At 30.1% G+C, this 25416-nt stretch overlaps 3 protein-coding genes across 5 annotated transcripts; 2 read left to right on the top strand and 1 right to left on the bottom strand.

The window, feature by feature from the left end:
* The first annotated feature begins 183 nt into the window (after positions 1-183).
* On the top strand, positions 184-7250 carry LOC145202102 (tRNA (guanine(26)-N(2))-dimethyltransferase-like). 3 transcript variants are annotated; one of them, XM_090082409.1, is made up of 8 exons: positions 885-928; positions 1296-1345; positions 1555-1786; positions 2933-3137; positions 3238-3447; positions 3572-3763; positions 6572-6782; positions 6947-7250. In XM_090082409.1, the coding sequence occupies exons 2-8, from the start codon at positions 1335-1337 to the stop codon at positions 7164-7166; spliced, it is 1281 nt and encodes a 426-aa protein (XP_089938535.1). In that variant the 5' UTR covers positions 885-928; positions 1296-1334; the 3' UTR covers positions 7167-7250. The 3 variants fall into 3 exon arrangements, with proteins under 3 accessions (XP_089938533.1, XP_089938535.1, XP_089938536.1); XM_090082407.1 differs by lacking the exon at positions 1296-1345 and having other exon boundaries at positions 184-928; XM_090082410.1 differs by lacking the exon at positions 885-928 and having other exon boundaries at positions 1296-1449.
* A 265-nt stretch (positions 7251-7515) lies between these two features.
* Positions 7516-11154, top strand: LOC145202311 (large ribosomal subunit protein bL19m-like). Its single transcript, XM_090082411.1, has 5 exons — positions 7516-7658; positions 7863-7891; positions 8151-8284; positions 10362-10556; positions 10660-11154. The coding sequence occupies exons 1-5, from the start codon at positions 7580-7582 to the stop codon at positions 11000-11002; spliced, it is 780 nt and encodes a 259-aa protein (XP_089938537.1). The 5' UTR covers positions 7516-7579; the 3' UTR covers positions 11003-11154.
* Positions 11155-18395: 7241 nt separating this feature from the next.
* LOC145202101 (uncharacterized) lies at positions 18396-25197 on the bottom strand. Its single transcript, XM_090081392.1, has 8 exons — positions 24808-25197; positions 23346-23431; positions 21028-21153; positions 20688-20817; positions 20174-20344; positions 19606-19736; positions 19259-19424; positions 18396-18907 (listed from the first exon to the last, which is right to left on the bottom strand). The coding sequence occupies exons 1-8, from the start codon at positions 24923-24925 to the stop codon at positions 18720-18722; spliced, it is 1116 nt and encodes a 371-aa protein (XP_089937518.1). The 5' UTR covers positions 24926-25197; the 3' UTR covers positions 18396-18719.
* Between the last annotated feature and the right edge of the window lie 219 nt (positions 25198-25416).

Here is a 25416-nt window from a genome sequence, read left to right as displayed (position 1 = left end):
AAGAGCAAGAAACGTAGCAAAAATATACTCTCTCATTTGTAAATACAAAACAAAAACTATAAAAAAAGATTTCATTCGAATGCCACATTGAACCTGGGGTTTATTTTGGTCCAGTGTGCATACCGTGTTATTTTTACGAAAAAATTGAAGACAAAAAAAATGCAGTTATCTCTACAAACAAATACATTTCCCCATTATTTTTTAAAAATGAGTTATTAGTCGTATTCAAAAACGAACTTAATTTTTTTAACAAGCATGCAATAAAATAAAAAATTGAGAAAAAAATATTAAAAATATTACGAAACAAAAATTAAAATTCGTCTTACTTGTTGCTATTAAACTTAAAAATGGCGGATAAACATGTGGTAGACGAGTCAGGCGAGTTAAATGCAAGTGATCTTGTTGAAATTATCGAAGGAAAAGCCAAAATCCTATTTCCAAAATCTAATACAGTTTTTTACAACAACGTCCAGGTTTTTAACCGTGACATAAGTGTAGCAGTTATAAAACGATTTTTAAAAACTTGGAATAATGAAAACAAGAAAACTCTCATAAAAAAGACATCTAGCTCAGCTGAAAATAAGCTGAATGATATCAAATATGATACTTATAACAATAACAAAAAAGATATTGAGAAAGAAGAAAAAAAATCTGAAAACGTTTGCAGTTTAATTGAACATGAGACAAGTGTTCTTGAAAAAAGTGTTTCTAATAGTGATAATATAACTGGCACAAATGAAACAGTATCTTGTACAATTTTAGAGGCTTTATCTGCAACTGGACTGCGAGCAATTAGATATGCTCTTGAGATTCCTAACGTTAAGATAATTGCTAATGATTTGAGCAATGAAGCTGAAAAAATTATTTTGCGCAACATTAAACACAATAAAGTTGAAAATTCTGTACAAAGTAGCTTATCTGATGCAAGGTAATAAGATATTGTATATTAACTAACATTTTTTTTCCTCACTTTTATTTTGTACATACCAAAAAACAGTTTAAAAAAAAACTGAAATTCCAATTGCTGTGAGACCACCCTTTTAAAAGACTTCTAACTTGGTTTACAACATTTCCTTAACTTTAAAGTATGTGGCTTCTATTAGGATTATTATGAATACTTGTAACCAAATGTTTTAGCCCACTAGTCATTAGTTCAAACTTGTAAACATCTGTTAGCATGTTAATTTAATTTTTCGGCTCTTTGGAAGAAGAAAAAAATATAAAAAAATTGTTTCAAACTCTAAAGCTTGACTTTTCTTTCACAATCACTAATACGCTTATTTTCTCATGTTAAGTGACAAAGTAAATGTTGCTTGAAGTGAAATTCACTGGTGATGTTTATAAGGTATGCAAACAAAAAAGAAATTTGGATATTTAAGTTAATGATGTCACCCTTAAAATGGTGTTTTACAATGATTCATTTTGATTTCATTCTCAGTTTGTTTTCTGGTAAGAATTTATTTAAATGGTTTGTTTCATATATATCTTAATGCTCTCAGTTAAATCTGAAATTTATTCTAATTGCATACTTAAAAGCAGATTGTTATTATTTAGCTTGCTGATGTATCAGCATAGATTTCCTTTGTCAAAACGGTTCCAAGTTATTGATCTTGACCCTTATGGCTCACCTAGTCAATTTCTTGATGGTGCAGTGCAAGCTGTAGATGAAGGAGGACTTCTTTGCGTAACTTGTACAGATATGGCTGGTTTATGTGGAAATCATGGGGAAGCAGCATATGCAAAGTATGGTAGCATGCCACTCAAGTCAAAGTATTGTCACGAAATGGTAATTCTAAGTTGTAAATGTTTGGTTTTTACTTTAATTATGTTTTTTTAAGCTGATTAAGAAACAAGTTAACATCAAGCTGAATGTATGCATGTACTTTATAAATTTAACCTCTAGTTTTGAAACACCATAATATATGTGTGTGCTTTTGTGTTACAGTGATTATTTACTGCTAGAATAATGAATCAAATATTTATTTGTATTGTTTCCTTTAATTTTTTATTAGTAAGAGGAGGATTGCTTGTAATTATTCATTATTAAAATGCATACAATTGATATTAAGATTTTATTTTAGGGGTGCCATAATGATTTTCAAAAGTGCATTTTCCCTAATTCAACTATTGCTTTAGTGTGTTATTTTACTAATAACACTAACAAAAGCTTTTTTCTTCTTTCTCCAACATTTTAATGTTTTTCTGGGTACTTTTAGTATGCTGTTTTAAAATCTGAAAACTATTAATCTCAATCAGGTCAGGATCTTAAGAAATAGGCAATTAAATTTTTTAACACACAGTATTAGTACATCACTTGTACCAGAAGCATATAAGAAGAATTCATTTGCAATTACATTTTGCCAATAAATGGTATGTGGTTTATCCAAATTAAGCATCCAACAGTAATTGACATGCATGATCACAATCCAATTTCCTTGATAACATATCTCTATCATGATAATATCTTAATAGGGTTGTTCTCCATGCTCATTGCTGTCTGGTCCAAAGTTTACTGGGAAAAAATTAAGATGTGAATTGAACATGTAGGTTTTGAGGGACATGTTATAGCCTATAGATTTGTATGCAACTTTGTGGTGCTTGACAATATGCACATAAGAAATATGACAATCAGTTAATTAATGACTGGTGGGTTAAATTTTTATGCTCAAGCTGTATACTATCCCTGGTATGCCACATTTTTCTTACATAATGTTCCTGTCTGTCATAGCTGTCATATTCACCTAGGAAACCTAATATATCCAGTCTGCATGCCTGTGAGAATTGCAATTACCTTTTGGTCTCCGAAAATGTGTAATTGGTAGTCATTGGACTTTATTTTTGCAAAATATTAACTATATATATATATATATATATGTAGTAAGTTTTATTTTTGAAGTAGTATTGTTAGTTTTAATGGTATTTTTTCTTTTAGGCATTACGAATTGTATTATCATGTATTGATTCCCATGCTAATCGGTATAAACGATATATTGAACCTTTACTTTCTTTGAGTGCAGACTTCTACTTAAGGATTTTTGTTCGTATATTCTCAAGTCCATCTGAAGTAAAGCGTTCTGCTAGTAAGCGTTCTTACGTATTCCATTGCTCTGGTTGTGAAACATTTCATCTACAACCAGGTAATAAAGTAATCTTTAGTTATTCGTTCAGTTTAACTGTTAAATTAAAAAAGCAAAAATTTTGAAAAACATCTTATTTATAATTTTTATGTATTGTAAGTTGGAAAAAGTGATGAAATTGGAAATAGTAAAAAGTACAATCCAGCAACAGGTCCTGTGGTATCTCAGTACTGTGATGACTGCAATCACATATTTAAGATAGGTGGACCGATTTGGTCAAAACCTATTCATAGCAAAAAGTTTGTGACAGAATTGTTACAAGATATAGAAGAAGAAAAAGCTTGTTATGCCACATTCCAAAGAATTCAAGGTAAGATCATAATATTACACTCAATTAAATCAAATTTCTTTACATTACAGTAATGAAAGTTTATCTAAAAATAAAACCTACATAAAAGAGAGTTTAACTCTTTTAAAAATATTTTTTGTAACAGGTACACTATCTGTTGTTTTGGAAGAGTTACCAGATCAACCTATGTATCTTGTAATTGATCATCTTTGTAATGTACTGCATTCTACCACTCCATCACATGCTCAATTCCGATCTGCAGTTATTCATGCAGGCTACGAGATTTCCAGTACTCATGCTAATCAAGCAGGCCTAAAAACCAATGCACCTGTGTCAGGTAAATACTAATTAATGCATTTTTCTAGATATAAAAATTAGACCTGATTTCTGTTGGATTTTTTTTATTATAGAAAAAAAATTGATTTATTTATACTTTTTATGTAAACAGCATAGTTTAATGTTTCATTACTTACGAAATTCTTCTAAGATCTGTTATCTGAGTTTTAATTCATTAAACCTTTGTAAATACTTGGCATCTTTTTTTTGTGTAAAGAAATCAATGATTCTCAAAGTTTAATAGAATAAGTGTCATTTATTTTTCAAATAATAGTATGTTTAGTATTACAATAAAACAAATAAAGTTTTCATGTACAGCCAATTAAGGTGTTACTATAGAAAAAGACTAATAATTTTTATGTGTGCAAAAACAAATAGTTACAGATACAAAATAAATAGTTACAATCTTATGAGAATTAACAATGACACTTTATTTAAGAAAATAATCACAGGAAAGTGCTAAAAGTACTGTTTTCTTAGTGAGCTGCAGGATATATTTGATGGACGAAAGTTGTTAACAACTTGTCAATCTTTAGAGTTTATGAGAGTGAAAAAGTCACAAAAAGATACTATAAAACAGATCATTTTGCAATTAGTTGAAATTTGGAGTAAAAAGCTGTTTTTACTGATAAAAATATGATTAAGTAAGAGAGTTTATTGGATAGTTACCAAAATCACAGCAGCCCAAAACTTATCACTAAAGATGTAGCCAAAAGTTAAGATAGGAAATAGGAATATGGGTCACACAGTCAACCCTTTTAATCCTACAGGTGTGACAGAATAGATTGCAGGTATGACAGAAATGATTGACATAACTGTGATAGTACAACAAAAAAGTACCATGGTTTTTTACACTCTGTTTAATTTGTCACTGAAACTATAGAATATTGTAGAAACTTTACTTATTCACATAAAACCATGCTAAAAATATTAAATAAGTATTAGCTGTCTGTTAGACCTATATTATTTAACAAACCTGAGCTTAAATTAAAAGACCACTGAAGATAAAATAGTAGGATAATCCTTAATACTTGAAATACAAGGTTCACAAAGTACAAATTTTATGAATTTTGTATGTAAATATTAAATTGCATCTGACTACAATAATGATTTGGAAATTTTACATTTTCATGCCAATATAAATAGAATTTTACCTATATGACAGTAGTATAATGATATTGCCAACTCATAAAAAAAAACAAGTGTGTCTGGCAAGCAGAGAAGTAAAGAGGAACCATTTTGAGAATGTTTAGATGATTTGCATGTTGATATGTTGAGACTCCTTCAAATTGAAAATATTTTTGAAAGCACCAAGTTAAGGGTGCAGCAAAGACAAATTTTGTTATGTTTGATCCAAAATGTTTTTAAAGAGTAAACAATTCTTAGAGAAAAGCAAAAACAGCTTGTTGTTTCAGACAATTTTCAGGAGTTTTAGTGTAATCATTAAAATATAGATGGACAGTATGATAGATCCTAGTTAGTTCAAATCAGCATCCAAGCACTTTGTACTTCTTATCCAATCAATCTATTTACTTAAAAGCTGGCCTCTGCACTTAATTAGATAAAAGGGCATGATCAGAATGCACCATACATTTTAGTTGCTGCTAGCAAATCAATTGGCTGTGATGCTATTGAGCTCTCTCTAAAAAATGAGTAAACAAAAGTAATACTATAGAACAGTTACTACTGAATAATGGAGTAGCTTTTTACCCATATATACAATTCAACAATTGTTTTGGTACAAGTTTATGTCCTGTAAGTTTTTTACTCAACATATCAGTCACCAGTCTTTTTTCCCTTACAAGACAACAGTTTCAAAAGAAACTTGAAACTTTTGGCTATTTCAAAGTTATCAAGGTTAAAACTTCTGGTCTGTCAATACATCAACTTGTTTCATTATGAAAATTGGAGAATGTGTTTTTGTTGGAATTAATTAATTGTATAGACATGCCTATTTAAGAGGGGGTAGGTTACACAAAGTGAACTTAAACTTAACATTGAGAGTTATGACAAGTTCTCCTCTGAGTCAAGGCCAATTATACAGTTCTCTCCAAATTTGATTTTGCTCAAGATATGGGTGGAAAATAATCTGCAGTACTAGCCAAAAACTATTGAACTTCTCAGTATTGGCTAAGGTTAACTTAGAGAACTGCAAAGCTATGCATCCAAATGTGACTTTCCTACAGAATGCCTAGTCTAGCCCCTTGAGGAATATAGCCTAAAAACCTGCTCAAAATTCAGGAGACTGTTATTAAGGCCAACGGAAACCTTATTGATTAGGATATCCCTAAATGTCTAAAAAGTATGCCACTTTTTGAATTTTATAAAATCCCATTAAAACTGATGAAGTTGTGGGCTTTTTTATGACAAATGGTGAGAAATTTTGCCCTTACCTGATGCACATGGTAAAATTGCAAAAGTTTTTGAAATAGAGGTTGGAAAAGGTGACACTTAATTTTGCTGGATTTATTTTGAGCTAGCTTTTCTAAGGAAAAATGTCAATACCAGCATAAGTTAGTTTGATTACAGCACATTATTTTTAAAATGTTTCAAAGACAAATTAGGTAGCTAAATGTACTGCAATCTTTCAAAGATACTATAATAGTTTTAATGAAATTCTTTTATTTAGTTTTTCTTTCTAGATATCTTTTTTTATTGCAACAGTTTTGATTGATTATGAATACTACTTTACCATAGTTTAAAATCAAGATAAGTTTTTATAAAATAACTAATTGTATTTAATACTTAAGAGAAAATTTAGAATTATAAGAATCTTTTGGTGTTTAAGTTGTTTTTTTTGTTTTTTTAGTCATCTGGGACATTTTAAGGTGCTGGGTAAAACTTCATCCTGTGAATCAAAAGAAAATATCTTCAAACTCTCCTGCTGCTCTGATTCTTAACAAAGAACCTAAGTTCTCAGCTAACTTTGAAGTAACACAATCTGCTTTTCCCAAATCAAAGACGATGAAGCTGCTACGCTATCCTGGGAACCCTGAAGCAGATTGGGGACCTAAAGCAAAGTAAAAATGACTCTGATGACTCTTTTTCCTCTAATGACCTTTTTTACCTCTGATGATTTTTACCTCTGATATACTTGGATTAGTATTTCAATAATAATCTTGACTCAAATTAAGTTTTAAACTCTTCATGTTAAATTTTCTTAAAACTTGTATAATTTTTTTAGAGCAAAAAAGAATGGGGATTTTTCATCTTTAACAGAAAAGCGTCAAGCATTTCAGGGAAAACGAAAAGCAGGATCCTTTGACCCAAACTTCTACAAACAGTTCCCATGTAAAAGATTCAGAAGAGGTATCTGTGATCTTGGCATAAACTGTAAATATTTGCATGAAAGTTCAGCATCCAATGATCAAAAGAAACCAGATTGTTTGGAGAACATTTCTTAGGCTTTTGGTTAAATTTATGAATTTACAATTTTTATATTTATGTGTTGCAAGAGAGTTTTTTTAAAGAAATAAACTATAAAAAGATATCTTTTAGTAGCCTACATATTTATTGAAAAAACATTATAAATTGTTTATTGATCTGTTATTGTTTCAAAGAACAAATCAGATTGATAAGTACATCTTTTTTTATCAGTCTGTTATAAAATGCATAAAGCAAATAGTTTTTGTAAAAGGCTTTTTTGTACTTTTTTAAAGATGTTTTTCTCAGCTTCAATAACGGTTTTTCTGTGCTTCAATAGAAGTTTTTTGACTCTTCTATAGAGAGGTTTTATTGTTCTTTTGCAAAGATGGCTAAAATGTGTTTATAAGTTTTTTATTTTTATTTTGCAGAATCAAAAACAATAGTTTGTAAAATGCATGGGTTTTCTCATTGCAGACAATCTCTACATGTATCTAGAATATTTTACCAAGCTTGTATGATCTCAACACAATGTATGTATGTATGTATGTATGTATGTATGTATGTATGTATGTATGTATGTATGTATGTATGTATGTATGTATGTATGTATGTATGTATGTATGTATGTATGTATGTATGTATATATGTATGTATGTATGTATGAATGTATGTATGTATGTATGTATGTATGTATGTTGATCGTTTTTTATCACTCTAATGTTTTATATTTTTAGCTTCAAAAAGTATAAAGATTGTCAATGAGGTAAAAGGAATTATGAAATATATAATTAAACAGTTATATCAGTTACCCAGATTACATTAGGCAGTAGTTTGAATGAAACTAATTTAATTAATCACGGAACTCAAATATTTTCAATTAAACTTGCTAACATGCTTTAAAAATATTTTCAATTAAACTTGCTATCATGGTAAATTTAAAACAAGTTTTTATTGTATTACAATTTTTAAGCTGATTTTCATAACATTTTTTTCAAGTAATATTCAGTGAATGGTTTATTTAGGCACCCCTTATAGACTATGATGTATTGGTTAAAAATAGATTGAAGAAAAGTGATGCTCGTGTAGATCCAGGTAGTATCTATAAAACATACCCGAATGCTGAGAAGGCTCTAATTGGGAAAAATCCAAAATTAAGGTGACTTGTATCAAATATTGAATATACCTGTCCATTCTTTTTTTAACATGGCATTAAAGGTTTTAAAGTTGTTGTTATTGTTGTTGTTGTTACTGTAAACTGGTGCTACTTTGCAAGAGAAATTGACTTATCTCAGTTTCAACCAAAAAAGTAATTTATTTATAAAATTGTTAATATTTAAATTTCTATAACAACAATCAATAAAACACTTCAAACTAATGATAAATACATTAAACCATTGACTCAGCTTAAAGCTCAAAATGTGATCTGCTGCAAAGATAAAAGTTGCAAACAAATTTATTCTTTTTCTTTGTGTTTAAACAAAATGTGTTATTAGAATCAGGTTCAAATGACCTTTATAAAATTTTTGTTAACTAATTTTTGTCTTTAGGGTTGTGCAAATAGCACCGTTTATGGTATATATTTTCTATATTTTTCTTATCTATTTTTTTTGTTGTATCCCAGGATTATCAGGTCAAACTTCTTCCCACACCTGATTTTTCTTAAAAGACACACTTCTATATATTAGTAGTAATGATTTTGTTGTTAAATAAATCTGAATTGTTTTTTATTTGCAAAAATGGTATTACATACAGATGAGCATTATTATCAAATGAATATTTACAGAAAATTACCCATGAAATAAATATAATTAAAATAAAAGTCATAAGGACACTATTTATTAATTAAATTAAACTTCACTACAGCAAATTTCAGTTTTTTTTCATAGTATTTCTGCACTTTTTTTGAATTATTAATGAACTACTTTCCCATATTATTCATAGCTTCCTAAATTTCTGTTATTGCATTCTACAAATGGAAAAATGGCAGACTAAAATATGTATTTTCCATGAAACTGTAAAATTATAATTAAACAAACCTTGAGCATAAAGTTGAAAACTGAAATAAAAGTTTTAAAGTCCTGAATTTTCTTAGAAATGTTTTCTCCCTGTACCAATCCAAAGTTGTTGATCTAACGAAAAGCTATTTCAAACAGTCAATTATAGTTAAAATCAGTTCTCACAGCTCAAACTACATCCCTTTCCAAAAATCTAACAGAAAAGTAAGTCTAATCTCATCAAAATATAGTTTACCTTCAAACAGTTTAATGAATTGCCAGCTTTATGCATAGAAGCAAGTAAAAAGTTTATCCAAAACTCCTGTTATTACGTGGAGTTCCGGTGGTGGACAATATGTTCCAAAAGAGTTTTAAGGCTTCTAAGTAAAGTAATCGAAGTTTCATTACATTCTTGTTCTTCTGCATTTTTATTCTGTTTCCTTCTGATAGATATTGGTTACCAATACTATAGATAATAATACAATAATAAAGATACCAATTTTCTTAGTTTCTCAATTTCAAGGGAACACTCCCTTTCACAATACAGACATGCACATTTACTAAAACAACTTGAAAGTCCAAAAATGCTGTTTGTACATGTTAAATTGAATGCCAGATTGAACTTCAATTCTTCAGGAATTCTCAATTTTGGATAATTATAGCTGTTTTGATCAAAAATGTTAACTAATTTTTAAGATCTTTTGATATTTCTATAAAAGTTTGGAATGCTGTTAGTGATTTCGACTGTGACATTTGAAATCTAAACGAAATATTTTCCCTTTTTAACGTTTGCTTCATTTGCTTTCAACTTTCAATTTGTTTTAAGTACAAAATAAAGTACAAAACTTCTAAGTCATTTGAAATAAAATTATAATTTAAAATAATTTATATATTTAGAGCTACAAAAGTTAAAAATTCGGGAAAAAAATTTGGCATACTTCACGTGCGTTTTATTAATTTGTTTCAAAGAAATTAAAACTGAAATTTTAACAAGACGTTTTTCGTAAAAAAACTAAACAAATATTTTATAAACTTTTCAACATTTTTTTCATTCTTTAATTTTTAAAGTAAAACTAGTTTTTTTTTTCTTTGTACCACATATTCCTTTTTATATGGTTAAAATATTCTGTAAAAGTTTCAGTTTTAAAAGGCCAAATAGAAAAAAAAAACAATCATTGTTCCCAAAACTCTGCACGTTACTGGATATATTTTCTATTTTTTCTCCTTTTTATTTTTCAGATTTGTATGGAATGAGCAAGACTGCACTAACTCGTTTCCTTCGTCTCCAGAAGAAGCGCGTCTTGATTTGCTCAATTACCTCGAACAGCGTGACATGTGGATGAGGAGAAGAAACTTGATAATACCTCGATTTTGTGTTGGCAGTATTATAAGAGTAACAAGAGCAGACCGTTTAGCTCCTGAAGGATGGACAAGGTTTGTTATTGAAGCGTTTTTGTTTTTTTTAGTTTGCTTCTTATGTTTGATTATGCAAGCAATATTTAATGAAACAAAAACAAAAAAATGTTTTTCCCTGTAGATTTGTTGGTTTATGTATTCACATAAGTTATAAGCAAAATATGAAAGGAGCAAACTTCACTTTAAGAAACGTACTATTTGATGAGCCATTAGAAATTCGGTATCCATTTTATTCACCTCTGATTCAAAAGATTGAAGTGTTACGTCACGAAAAATGGGAGAACGAATTGCATTGGAACGGTCTTAAGTTTCTGCGTGATTACCCTCCCGCTTATAGTACTGTAGATGAAAACATGGAGACTGAAGAATATACGATAGAACCTGTTATTAGACGTTGGACTGACGAAGATAAAAATAGGGTAAAAGGTTGGTTTCAAGAAATATTTAATTCTCGAAAAAGGTGATCCTGCAGAAACAACCATTTTTTTGAATACCTTAAATCTTTTATTAAAATATAAATATTAGGAACGCTTTGAATTGTACTTTAATTATTCACTTTCAACATGTAACACTCAATTTTAAATAGTTACAATAAAACTCATTCCCACCTACAAAAGTTTAAATTGCTTAAAAAGGAAGATACCGAAAAATTGTGCAAGGGAGCATCCATAAAGTACGTACGCAGGTATGGGGGGAGGGGGGGGGGTTACCAAAAAACGTACAAATGCGTACAAGGGGAGGGGGAGTGTTCAAGACAGCGAGTACGTACGCGGTATGACTATCTTTCTGAGGAATTATTTTTAAAACTTGATCTGTATAAAAAGCAATGAACTTTTCGAATGTAAAAAACCTTTTTTTTAAATTACGCATTCTGGTTTTTATCTTTTCAATTAAAACATTACAACAAGTTAATTTTTTATTATTTTAAATTAATATCTTATTATTAACTTTTTGTTAACAATGTACTACTTCAAATTATTATTAAATTTTAAATGTATTTTTTCTGATTATAAAAAACAACTATTTTTAAAAACAACAATTTTAATGCTAATAGAGACCAACACCTTTGATTGCGAGATGTAACTGCAATTAATTTGAGTCGGGTTATTTTTTTTACGTTCTTCGCTTTAACGACACTGAATCTTATGATGAAATCGTTTATTTCCAAATAAACAAAAACTTTTATCTTTCCATTCAAATAACTGAAAACGTTGCAACAAAAAAAAAACTGCTTACTCCGAAGATGTCGAACGAATTTGTTGGGAACAAGAAAAAGTATCTTCAACTCCTTGAGTTATATAAGAAAGCATATTCAACACTTGAAAAACAAAAGCAGTATCAGCACGCACAGGAGTTGTGGAAAATAGTAAAATATGATCGGTCTTTGTATGAAAAAAAAGTAAACGAATTAAAAGTGAAAGCAAAAAAGTCAAAAGGATCAATCATGTCATTCTGGGAAAATGCTTTATCACCGCCTAGCAAAAAGAAAAAAGATATCCATCCAGTGCCGTCTTCGTCAAATAAAATACAAAGTTTTCCGAACGCAACTACGACAGAACCTGAAAGGATTGAACTTAGTAAGCCATTTTTTGCAATAATTTACAAACTTTTTCTCTCGTGATTTTCTATATATTGAATTAAACCGAATTGGTAATTAAACTATATTGTACGACTATATTGCAATTGCATAGTTTTATTCATCATAATTGGACAACTTGACCATTTTCTCTACATCCAATCTCTATAGCTGTCAAGAATTTATAATAGTTTATTTTTGGGTATTTCCTAATTTAGATTTAACATCAAACGAGAAGGAAAGAGCAAATCCGGCGCAAGTTAAAAGTCGGAAGAAAATCTCAGATCTTGAATCACAGCTTTCATCCTTAATAATCTTACGCGATTCTGGTTTGCCTACTGTAACGAGGAAACAATTAGACAATGTGAAAGAAAGCATAAGAAGAGAAAAAACAAACTTGGACAGGTAAATGTTAAGAGATATATCGAATAGAGCTAAGAAGTATAGACAGACGTCTTGGCCATAAAAACCAAACTTTTAAGCAGGCAGTAACTTTCAAAATTTTGTTTTTCAAATTGTCAACAAGAACTTCTAATTGAGGATTTACAAAGTTCGCAGAATCAAGGAAACCTTAAGTATAGAAGGTTTTATTACGGAATCAAAGATTTGTGTAATATTTTGCTTTCAGATTGATTCGTGAATCGGCACGTCAAAGAAAACGGAGACAAAAACTTAAAGAGGGCATCGAAACATTTTGTCAAAACAACCCTGAAGTATTAAGTGCTTTGAAACAGTTTATGCGAAACCATCCTGGACGACCACGGCTCGAAATTGATCAACCAGAACTTTTATCAACAATCATAAAGGTTGTGCAAAGTTCATCAGCAGCAGAACGAGCGTCGAAGAACAGAATGTCTTCGCAGTGTCTCCACTTTGGATGATCTTCAGAAAGAGCTGACGAAAATAGGCTTTAACTTGAGTAGAAGTGGTTTGTACCTTCGTCTTTTACCACGACGTGAAAACACTCATGAAGGAAAAAAGCATGTAAAAACAGTTCCTGTGAAGCTTCTACGTCCAGAAAATTCACTGCGAAAAAGAAACGATGATAGAATGTTTGCCAAATCTTTTATTGATGACATGTTTGAAGTTTGCAAATTGTTTGGACCAAAAGCTGTGCTTTTCATGTCCAATGATGATAAAGCCAGGGTACCGTTGGGTCTTACTGCTGCAAGCCTTCAAGCGCCGTTACTGATGCATATGGAATACAAGGTCAAACTTATGGATCATGACTTTTTCGTTGGCCCACAGCACAAGTTAATCCCATCGGTGAATGGCATATGCGAAGTTAACAATAATGGAAATGTATCCTACAGTGGAGACACTTTCATACGCATAAGAAGTGGGAAACACTATATATTGAATGCTTTTACACATGCTTTTGATGTTAGGGAGCTAATCAAGATGGTTAGACGTAAACCAATTATGTTAATGGAGACTGATGGAGCTCAAGATGAGGCACCACGCTTCCCTAAAACGTTAGCAACTGCTGTTGATCTTTTCCGCTTGCTGGATTTAGATGTCTTGCTTCACGGTGTGAATGCAGCTGGGCTTTCAGCCTTCAACCTCATTGAAAGAAGAATGGCACCTCTTTCTCGTGATTTGGCTGAAATAGTTCTTCCCCATGATTATTTTAGCAATCACCTTGGTTCTTTTGGGAAGACAATCAACCAAGAACTGGAGGTAGAAAATTTCCAAAAAGCGGCTGATGTTTTATCCCAAGTTTGGGAGAAAACCGTCATCGACGGTTACCTTGTTAAGTGCCGGGCAGTACCAGTTGGAAAAGCATATAAATCGCCGAATCCTGATCCTGTTTGGGTAGAGAAACATTGCCAGCAATCGCGATACTGTCTACAAGTTGTGAAATGCCAGGACAAGTTATGTTGTTCATCGTTTGAAACAAATTGGCTGAAAACCATCCCCCAACGTTTCATTCCATTTCTGACCATCTATGGAACCGTCTCGATATTTTAAAAACATATCAAACTATTCAAACTTTGCACCTCTGACGCATAGGCTTTTGCTACAAGATATACCTGCAGAAGGCTTAAAGTACAAAATTATATCATTTGATCTGTATTGTCCTTCATTGGAAAAAAAGCTTTTAAACGGAATTTGCGTCAAATGCAATAAATACTGGCCGAGCGAGGCAGAAATTAAACGGCACAAGAAAGCACATAAAAAAACAAAAAATAAAGAATGATATGGAGAGTGATTTAAGTGAAAGTGAAGAAGTCAGTAAGGAGATCACTAATGAAAGATTAGAAGCAGAGTTCATGCCTGTTTTCCATAACATTTTCAATTTATTTAAGTCACCATTTGTGGAAATATAAATAGCTAAACTGATCTTTTTTGCATTTAATGATTTGAAAACTTTTTTTTTTTGGGTGGGGGGGGGGAGGTCATACTTTTTTAATAAATAACGCGTACGTACGCAGAGGGGGAGGGGGTAATAAAAGCGTACAAGTGCGTACAAGGGGGGAGGGGGGGTCCAAAAGCATTGGTTTTACTGCGTACGTACTTTATGGACGTCCCCTAAAGCAAAAAGAAAGATATGCTGCACAAACGAATGATTTGCATTCAAAAGCCTACAGTTGTTTCAATAATCCAAATCAAATCGGTCACAAGTTTAACTATTGTTTGTTTTTTAACTGGTCCATCATTTTCTTTCTGAGATTTTTTATCGAGATCTTGATAGAAAGATGCTTGATAAACTTCTATAAAAGTTTGTATAACAAAATTTTTTAGTAAATAGGTCTTAAATAAGGAAACGCTTCAATAAATTGCTGAATTGGTTCGACCGTTCATTTTTAGGATTACACATAAGGCAATCATCTAAACTGAAAAGCTTTTCTTGAATTTGCTAAAATCTATTAACACTGGATTAAAGCGCTGCATACTGTCGTTTCATGAATCGAAATTTAATCTCAAGAGGGCTCAGACGGTTAAACAACCGTAAGAAGACCATTACGACTGATTTAATTTTAAGTTTACATGTAGGGTACAGTTAAGAAGAAAAAGGAATTTGTTTTAGTGTTATTGCCAGCCTATGATATGCTGATTGTATTATTGACATGTATTATCGACATGTATTATCGATTGTATTATCGACATGTATTATCGATTGTATTATAGAATAGTTACGGAAGATCAAGTTAAAGGTTTCTTTTTCAAGCAAAATTCAACTTATTGAAGTAGCTCGTCCAACTGCATGACTTAAACCCCTTTGAAATCCTTGGAGAACGATTATTCAGACTTTCTAACCCATTTAAAATTTAGAATTCGATAGTCTTAAAATCTAATTTTCGACTCTCGCTAACTTCTGGGTGACATTTTTTAAATCCTATATTTTCAATGATTTGCCCTTAGCAGTGTACAGAATCTTATGAAGAAATAAACTGAATTTTGCGGTACAATAACAATACAACAACTTCATTTTTATCATCACGTAGCTGTTAAGGAACAAGTGAAATTATAAATATTGAAGAATCACTAATTTCTGCTAACATTAGTTGTTTGTAATTACTCGGTTCCAAACCCACATGTTGATTCCATTTCTACATAAGAGCCAGTCACATAGTGGAGATAGAACTTAACACACTTTCTTGTAATTTACATAATCGTTGAGCAGTTAAATGAACAAGATCCTTTAAACTAATTTCTGCTATTGCTTTTGATATTTTTACAGTACCTAGAGTGGGTGCATTCTTCCATTGCATTCTTCCATTGCTAATAACTTTTGTTCCAGGAGGGATATACACTTGCGTTGCAACCCTTAGAGGATATTTTGTATCCTTAGGTACGTAGATTTCCTTGATCTCTTGTTTATTATCAAGGCCAACTCTTTATTCCGCAGAAAGTGGTATCGGTCTATGTTTCTCAGCAGATTTGTATGGTTTATGTATTTTTGAGCGCACTCTGGAAAAGTTGAAAGTGAAACGTGTTGGTCTACTTTAGTTACTCCACATTTCTTAAACTCGTCTGTTTCGTTAATCAAAGTTTTTCTTCGCTAAATGTTAAGATTTGCACCTTTCGTTGTTTTGCTCCGGTACAACAATCTTTATACTTCTTCTCTTGGCATCTAGATGGCTAAAGGTTCTGGTGTCTGAATTTCACTCCCCTTTTCATAAAATTTTATTTCTGACGCTAACCATCCATTATTTTTGACTGACACACAATAATCAGAGATTAGGAAAGAAAAAAAAAAGAAATAACTGCAAAATCAAGTTTCGAGTCATTTTTTTTTTATGTCAGACTCAGACAGTTGTTCTTCAGGTGTCTCTTTTGAAATTTTTTTCTTCTAATCAAAAAACAAAACAAAAAGGGTTCGAAAGAAACTTAGAATAAGTTTTTTATTCAAACATCTGATCAGTTTTGTAAGATTTAGTCCCAGGGTCTAAAAGAAACCAATTAAAACATTTTCATTTCTGTGGAAAAAATGTCATAAGAACACTGCATTAGTAACGAAATATTCTAATTTTATAAATTAACTTATTCTCATCCATTTCATTATACATTTGAACACATAAAAAGATCTTTCCTGGTTTTCTGAGCCTTGCGATGTATGTTGGAACGTTCATTTAAGGTATTTAAAGACTAAACACTGTTGCAGGAATCACTGCACTGATAGCCTGGAACTTCTTGGTCTGCATGCAGCCTTGAAAAATTGATGGTGCACCAATCTTAAACTTATGATAACTTCAAAATACGGACATATGCGGATAAGATTTTTTAGAATTAAATGGTATGATCCTTGAAGAATTAATTGACAAAAACTTATGTTGTAGTTTTTTTGGCTTTCTTAAGTTATTTATTGAAATAGTGACATTTTTCCTGCAGTTTTGTACACATTTATTACTGAAAATTTTTGTTATTTTGATAATAATTTTTATTTTTTTACATTTAAATTAAACATTTGAGAATTTTTGAAATTCACACAAATTTGAAATTATTTTTTTAAAAAATTAGAAGTTCTTCAGATTGTTAGGCGTGTCGATAAAATCAGAACAAAACTAAATTTTTGTACTGCATTAGCAATTCGCTTAATTTTGGGTTTTTACTGAGAATTGCAAGTTTTTAATTTTTTTTATTTTTATAAAATATTTAATTAAATTTTAACGCAAAGTCATCATCACATAAAATTCTGAAAAGTTTGAATTTAAAAAAAGGATAAAAAAGTTAAATAAAGTTTAACAATTATTCAAACATATAAGATATGATAAAATATATAAGAGATGTTAAAATATTTATCATTAACTTGATGAAACAACATTTTTCTACCGTATCTTAACTTTAGCAATTCTGTATATAGTTCTTTCCAAAAAAAATTTTTCTACCGTATCTTTACTTTAGCAATGCTGTAGAGAATTCTTCAGTTAACTTAATCTTAGTTGCGCTTTTTCAAAAATCTTCAGACTGAAGGTGAAGATGACGTACTGAATAAAGCTAGATCTAAACTTACAACAACAAAAAATAGAAGCCAGAAAGCCAGAACCTAATATAGATCTGTTAAAAAATAGATGTCATCATAGTTCAACATTTTGAAGATAAACAAAAAAAAGAGTCTTTTAGGAGAAACATGTAAAAACTGATTTTCATATATAGTTTGTCAGAAAATGATGTAAGCAAATCTTGAACCTTTTCTTTTTTTTAGGTCAGGCTGACCATAGTGAGTGTAATAGCTATTTTATAATGTGTGATAAGAACAATTCTAAAATTTTCAGATTCATTTAAATTTGCCCACACCTATTATCTAAAATTTACCAGCACACCTCAAAACATTTTTGAAGTAACGTTTAGATATTTTTGATTGATCCGACGAACCCTTAAACTTGTTTTTCAGATTCAGCAAGTTAAACAGTATCTATACGCCCTGTTCATGCGCGTATCTTTTATGGAACGGGTGTAAATGTACAAAATGCAAATTAACAGGGGGATTTTAGAAGTCATAACTCGATAAAAGCTCCAAGTTATAACAACAAATCTTAGATTTCATATTAGTAGTGTAAAAATTAGCCGAATCTCTTTTATAGAATTGCATTTAGAGAAAAAAGGGATAATTTGATGTGGAATTTAACTTATGCAAACGTAGGTTGCTACTTTTGCTACCGCAGCAACTTCTATGATAACGAGACGTTCTTAATACTTAGAGCCAAGTGATGTAAATCATTTATCATGGATTTATTGAGCAAAGCAATTAGACTTCACTTTTTAATTTTCATTTAAGTGTTAAGACTTGTCATTAATCTATTTTCGTAATAAAAGGCAAGGAAGCAAATCAAATATGTTTTTTGAATTTATATTTTAGAGGAAATTATAAAAAAATACGAACATTTTTCATTTCTTCATTTTGTTTCCATTTAGCTTAGTGATTGAGCGGCTCATTTGATAATTTAATATCTTGATGGTAAAAAAAGAACATCTTTTCTTTTCTGCAACTTACGAACATTTTGATTTCCGGTTTCAAAAGGTGTGAAACACCACAAAGGATAACAAGTACTACAAACGACCACCTGCTGTAAATATTACATTCGGTGTGTTATTAACAATATTTCGGTTTGAGCCGTTTAAACTTTGGAAATTTTAACGCCTTAAGTTTATTTACAAATTTATTCTATCTTGGGGAGTTCTGCAAAAAATTTTTTCAGGAACAAGTATCCGTCGTCAAGGTTAAATTTTGTCTCTGATTTCAAAACTTGCGGGAGGAATTCATAATAACTCTGCTTTTCTTCTACAGTCTTTGGTTTAAATGAAATGCTGTTGTCAACAAAATCCAAGACCATGCCGAATTCAAATTCTAAACGAAAGTTTGTATGTAACTTGATCAATGGTTCCGCATTTTCGGCCTTAGTTTAAAATAAAAAATATAACAATTGAAGAATAGTTTATCCATTTGCCAATTTTTACATTTAAGTGCTGCATATATCGTATTAATACAAAGGCTAAACTATTGACTTCATTTAACCAATCAGTTGCATTTTAAAAGTGCTCAATTACAATGATGGAAATAATAGTAAATAACCACAGTAACGTTGTTTCTGCTTTTCCGAAATTTTAATTGTTAAGCTAGTACACTACTGTTCTTTATAAGCTAAAAGTCCCACAAAATCACCGAAATTATAAAACAAAATAAAAACAATCAAATCACCATCTAGTGATGAGCTGAACAGTTGCAGTTTACAGTTGAAAAATAGACTGTTAGGAACATCTTCATCACTTGTGTCTTCTTCACCAATATTTAGCTCTTTCCATACAGAAATGCCAGTCAAAAGTGAATAAAAGTCCACTATGTCCTGCAGCTCAACTATAGCATTCTAGGCCAAATACAAAAGGTAAGGAAAAGAACAACAATTACAAACAAATAATGAAGCAGACAAAGCAAATAAAGACTCTAAAAATTAAAAAAATTAAAAAAAAATATTTTTATTGCAGTAAATCAATTAAAAAATTTTTCTGTTTTTTTTTTTTTTTTTTCAAATTCAAGAAAATGAATACTTCATAGATTAACTCTTTTGAAGACTTCCTAGGCTCCAAAAATAGTTTTTCATAAAGAATTTTTCTTCGACTAGCTCGTGAAAGAGCTTGTGGAGTTGTTGCTTTATTAATCAGCGATATATTTTGCTTTTCTATGAGAGAAAACATTCATACATTTTATATTTATTCTTAGAATTTAAAAAAATTTATTTCAAAAAATGTTGTTTTTTTTCCTATGAAAAGTTTACTAAAACATTATGCTTTCATTGCTTATATTCGAAAAAAGTGAAAAATGTAACCAGCTTTATAAACTTTGTAGATTGTCCCATTAAAGTTCTGCAGAAAAAGATCACCTAAAGGTTTTATTGAAAATCACTTGATTGCAAATTTAAATATTGCTACAGTCAAAAGAATGGTGAAAAAAACATCTGATGTGTAAAGGAAATACTTTAAAGGTGCTAAAAACGTTATTTTTTTGTTAGTAGTTCAAAGTCCTTATTTTATTTTAATTTTACTTACAAACATGTTGGTATAATCATTGTTTACTCTTAGAAACTTTAACTTAAAAATTTCTGTGTATAACAAATACCTCGAATAGTCTCACTGCATTTTTCAATATCTTTGGTTTCATACTCCTCAATTTGCTTTCTTAGTTTTTCATTTTCTTTAATTAATTCACGATTTTTATCATCAATTGCAAACTTTTCTGTTTCAACTTGAAAAATGTTCTCAAGCAACTTCTTTTTCACTTCAACTAAGTCTGAAAAAGATATATTACAAAAAATCTAAAAAAAAGAAAAGATGCATTACAAAAGACATTCTCAAGATTCAACTTATCTGACAAATATTCTTTTAAACCAAATGAACAACTTTAAATTAGATTCACTCACTTACAGTAAATAACCAGTAAATTTATCATAATAGGACTATCATTATTAAAATTCTTTCTCTTTTTTAACACTGTTTAACTCGTGCAATATGCTATCCTACTTTAATTAAAAAAAAAAAAATGTAATAGTGAAAAGGAATATCCAGAAATATTCCATATTTCAACCTATGGCATGCAAAATCCACTTTTGAGAAAGAATAAGAAAAACAATGACCTTGTTTTTCTTTCAAATGTGAGTTGGTTAGTTCTACAAACGTTGCTTTCATTTGGTCCACCATAGCAGCAAGCCTTTTGTACTTAAATTCACACTCGACAATAGTATCCACTAAAGATTGATGCGAAAGCTATAAAATTTTTAAATTATGTTTTCTTTAAGTTTAAACCAAAGCAACTACATTTGAACACTTTAGAGCTCTTACAAGAGTCAAATAAAATTCAATCAACATAATTTTATTATAGCAAATCTTCTTACTTTTACAAATATTACAAACTTAACAGATTAAGTGCACATAAAACTTATTTTCATTCAAAATAAAATTTTACTTAAATCCTACCTTAGAAAGTTGCTCCTGTCTGTTTGTCCTGTCTATTTTTTCATCTAAATCTTTGTCATTTAAATCTTTGTCATTTAAATCTTCTTCTTCTATTTTTAGCTCTATGTCTTCTATCATGTTTTTGTCCTTAAAACAAATTAAAATCTAGAACTATATTAGAAAATTTAGTATTATATTAGTAAAGTTTTTATTGGTCTTTTATTTAATGATATTTAGTTTAAGGTATTTTATTTAATGGTGAACTTTAAACATTTCTTAATGCTTCATGTACAAGTAATTGAATTCAACTTTTTCAGATTAGCTCTGTTTTTTTAAATCAAGTTAAATAAAACTTGGTACTTTTTACAACAGAGTCTATCACTCTAGTTTGCTTTAGTTTGTTCTTTTTTTTTTTTTTTGCTAATTTATAATTAATTGCCTCTTATTTAATAACGAGCCTTATATCATTGAAATTTTAGCTTAATATTTTGAGTGTATGTGCATGGTGCCTTCCTGAACTACAAGAGAGGATAGGTAATGAGAAAAAAGTTTATGTTTTGGAGTAAGTACTGCTCGTTGAAAGTTAAATTCCCTAATCACATTTAATTATGAAAAAATTTAACACAAGATCAGTAAGAAATCGACAATAATTTATTAAATGTTGTACATTAAGTCATTATGCTTAAGATTTTGAAATTTTTCCTCCTACAGTTTTGATCACTGCCTCCAGACAAGACTCGAACCTCTTGCAGGTGTTCTTGATCTACTTGATCGAAAGGTCTTCCTATGACTTCTTAATAGATCAGCAGAGATCATTCAGGCTAAGATGTTGTTTGTAGCAAGCCCCAACCTGAACTTGAGTCCATATGCTGAAGTCCAGAAGATTCAGGTCTGGTGAGCTAGGAGGCTACAAGTCATTATCCAAGAAGTTGATGCTCTCTTGTAACCAGTTTTGGACTAAGTTTGCTATATAGCAGGGGGCCTAATCTAACATCAGAAAATAATTTTGGTTGTCCCCAAAGTTGCCTTTAACCCAAGGAAGGACATAAGGACAAAGCAATTTGTCCAAGTACTCCTTCGCCCCCATTTTGAAACTAAAAAGTAGAAATACTGTTTTCATTTGAGACCATTGGAAGCAACCAAACCAAACACTATTACCTGGGTAGGAGGCTTTATTTGGCTGAAGGATTTGATATCATCTGGGACTTCTTCAACAATTAAAGTAGAGATGTATTCTCTTACAACATGTCTCTGTATTCTCTAACACATTCATCTCCCTGGTCATTCCCCTCATGGTCTTGAGAGAGCTCCTCTTGATTCTATTTTTGACCTTAGCCACAAAAGCCTTGTTACAAACAGGACACTTGATATTTCCCTCACTTAGACAATTTTTTACATTTCCCTCACTTAGAAAATTTTTGATGTTGTAAACAGCAGAAACTTTTGATGTAGTAAACTGTCTTTCTGAACACATTAAGGGTCTTGACAATCTTTGAAGAGTCCAAACCCGAGTGGAGAACTCTGACAACTTGTTCACAAATTTCTTCTTGCATTTTTTCTTAAGCATTTTTCACAAAAAAAAAGTATTAAAATTCTATAGATATTAGTTGTGACTACCACAGGTAAAAACTTTAGAAAGATTGAGCTATATTCACACAACTTAAATTGAAAAAAATGTCATGATTAAAACAGTAAGCTGCAAGCAATACAAATTTTTCATATCATAAGAAATAAAAGGTGCGGGGGATGAGAGCCATGAGTAGGTACTTGGTGTGTCTTTTTTATGCTTGGAATCTCAAATCATGTTTTAGAATGCAAGAGATGGTTTGCTTTAAGATATTTATTCCACTAGTATTTTCAAACAACTTCATACACTAATTTTGTGTATCATACTGTGAAATTGTTTGAAAATACCACATTTTAAACAACTTAGTCAACCATAGATTTCTGTTCTTGTGGAAAAGTCTGATTAACTCACAGTAAATAAATTTAGTTATGTACCAAAACATTTGAAACAAATATTTGAGACAGAATTTAGAATATGCATTAATTTTGGCTGTTGGACCAAACATTTAGCTTTTTGAAAAAGAAATCAATAAAATAAAATAATGGAACAAAAACACAAAACACCTATATTGGTAACTGTGTTTATGAAAATATAATTATTTTAAATGTTGAATATCCAAACTATAAACATAAAAAATACTGCAAGAAAAAATGGTCTTTGGTATAAGTAAAACTTTGACCACTGAACATTGCATCTTTTTTTTGTGCTAACATAACAACACAATGCACAAAACAGTTTGAAAAAGAGAAGCAATTTAAGTTTAAACACTTACCTGTTTAGACATTTCTTGAATACCAGATATATTTTTCTGTTTCTCTTCAGTTTTATTGTAAACCACTAACTTTGAATGTGACCGAGCTGAAGATGTTAAAGGAATTTCTTTTTAAAAATAAAATTTATTTATGATTCAACATACATACATACATACATACATGCACACACACGCGCACATACACACAATGTTCATGGAAAACTGGAGGCAAGTAAATTAATAACATTAAATCAATATTCCCACATAGCTGCTTTTACACTGCACAACTCCATCAGCTTACATGCTTACTGATTAAAACAATTGTGGAATTTAGGCCATGATAGGACTGTTTCCCACACAGTTCATAAAGTTATGCATGAATAGAAAAAAATTAAACTAATTAAGTTAGCTCTGGCCAGTATAATCAATCAAAAACCTATTTGGGATTAGATAGTAAAATCCAGGAAAAGATGGAAACACTAGAAGCAAATCCTCAAAATTTAAAAATTAGATTTAGAGCACCTTGTGCAATTTAAATCTAGATGAAAAAAAAAAAAAAAAAAAAAAAAGGATTCAATGGCACTCTTTGTGTCTTATCTATTGTTGCTACTAATGCAAAATTCCAATAGCAAAAAGAAAAAGCTCCACTAAATAACTTTTAACTTTAGTCACATATACCAATGACCAAACCCAACATGATAAAAAACTTTCTTGTCAACTTAAATAATGGCAAAAACTAGATATATTACAAAGAAAACAATTTTCAAATCCAACAAAAGCATTTCTCATTTCAAACTTTAGGAACAAAAAAACATAATTAAAGATAACTTTGTCATCATTTTGTAATGTTTTTGATTTAACATTAGATTTAATGTTTAAAAACCTAGTTTATACTGTCAAAAATATCATCAGTTTATAGTTGGTGTTTTGTACTGAATTTTCTGCTACACTTTTTTAAATGACTAAAAAAATATACATCCTTCAAACTTATAAAATAAATCACAGATAGCAAAAGGAGCAAGAATAGCCTTATGGAGAATAATAGCCTTTTATGAACTTGCAAGTATTGAGTTAAGAAGCTAACTTGCTGAAATAAATTTTCATTAAAAATCTTCTTTTTTTTTGGATAGCTAAAGCAGATTTTAAAAAAAGTTTTAAAAAAATAAAAAATAAAAAATTACAAAGTTTGAATTTCTTTAGTATTTCTGAGGTTAGCACAAAGACCAATTGTCTTGACCTTATCTTTATTAAAGATATTTAAATAAAAAAAAATACTTAAAGTAACCTATACACATTCAGGACTCTATACTATATTTTGATACTATACTAAAACTATATTTTGGGTATCATATCAATAAAGTTTTTTTAGAGAAAAAATTAAGTAACTTTTTGGAGTTAGCAACAATTTTTATAATAAAATTTCAAATCATTATCTATTTTAAATTTACTCTACAACTTCTCTATTTTTATAAAAATGATATACCTTGTTTACTTCTTTTCCTAGTTCCATCTAAATCTGAATCACTGCTTTCATGTTTCTCCAGATTTGCCAAAGACTTTTTAAACGATTTCTGTAAAGTAGATCTTCTAAGAGATGACATGTTCAACTTAAATAAGATAGATTAACAACTTTATAGTCATAACGAAAGCAGGCATACCTAGGAAACAACAAATATTTTGGTAAATAAAACACAAAAACGTTACCGCCAAAGTTTCAGTAGCGCTTTTTGACGCGCGAAAAGCATCAAAATTGTAATGTTATAGCACTGAACAAAGTTTTTTCACATATGGACAAAGTCACAAACTTGATGATAAAGTTAAAAAATTTTGGTTATAGAGACTGGTTTCACCTCTAATATCAATAATTTGATGAGATGACGCAAGAGTACTTTTTTTAACATCTTAAATGCAACTTGCTAATTACAAAATAAAACTGCTTTTACAGGTTTTTGAACTTATTTGGAGTGTGATGAATTGAAAAACCTTAATACCAACATCATTAGTTTTAATAATTGCCTTAGTACATTCATTTTCTAAGCCAGTAATCACTATCGTAGATTTACGGTCTAAAAGTTTTAGACCGTAAATCTAC

This window comes from Hydra viridissima, unplaced genomic scaffold (assembly GCF_058129835.1).
Source record: "Hydra viridissima isolate aposymbiotic clone 2 unplaced genomic scaffold, HvirCarnegie_v1 scaffold_3, whole genome shotgun sequence".
Taxonomy (NCBI): Eukaryota; Metazoa; Cnidaria; class Hydrozoa; order Anthoathecata; family Hydridae; genus Hydra; species Hydra viridissima.
This window is presented reverse-complemented; position numbering and strand designations above follow the sequence as displayed.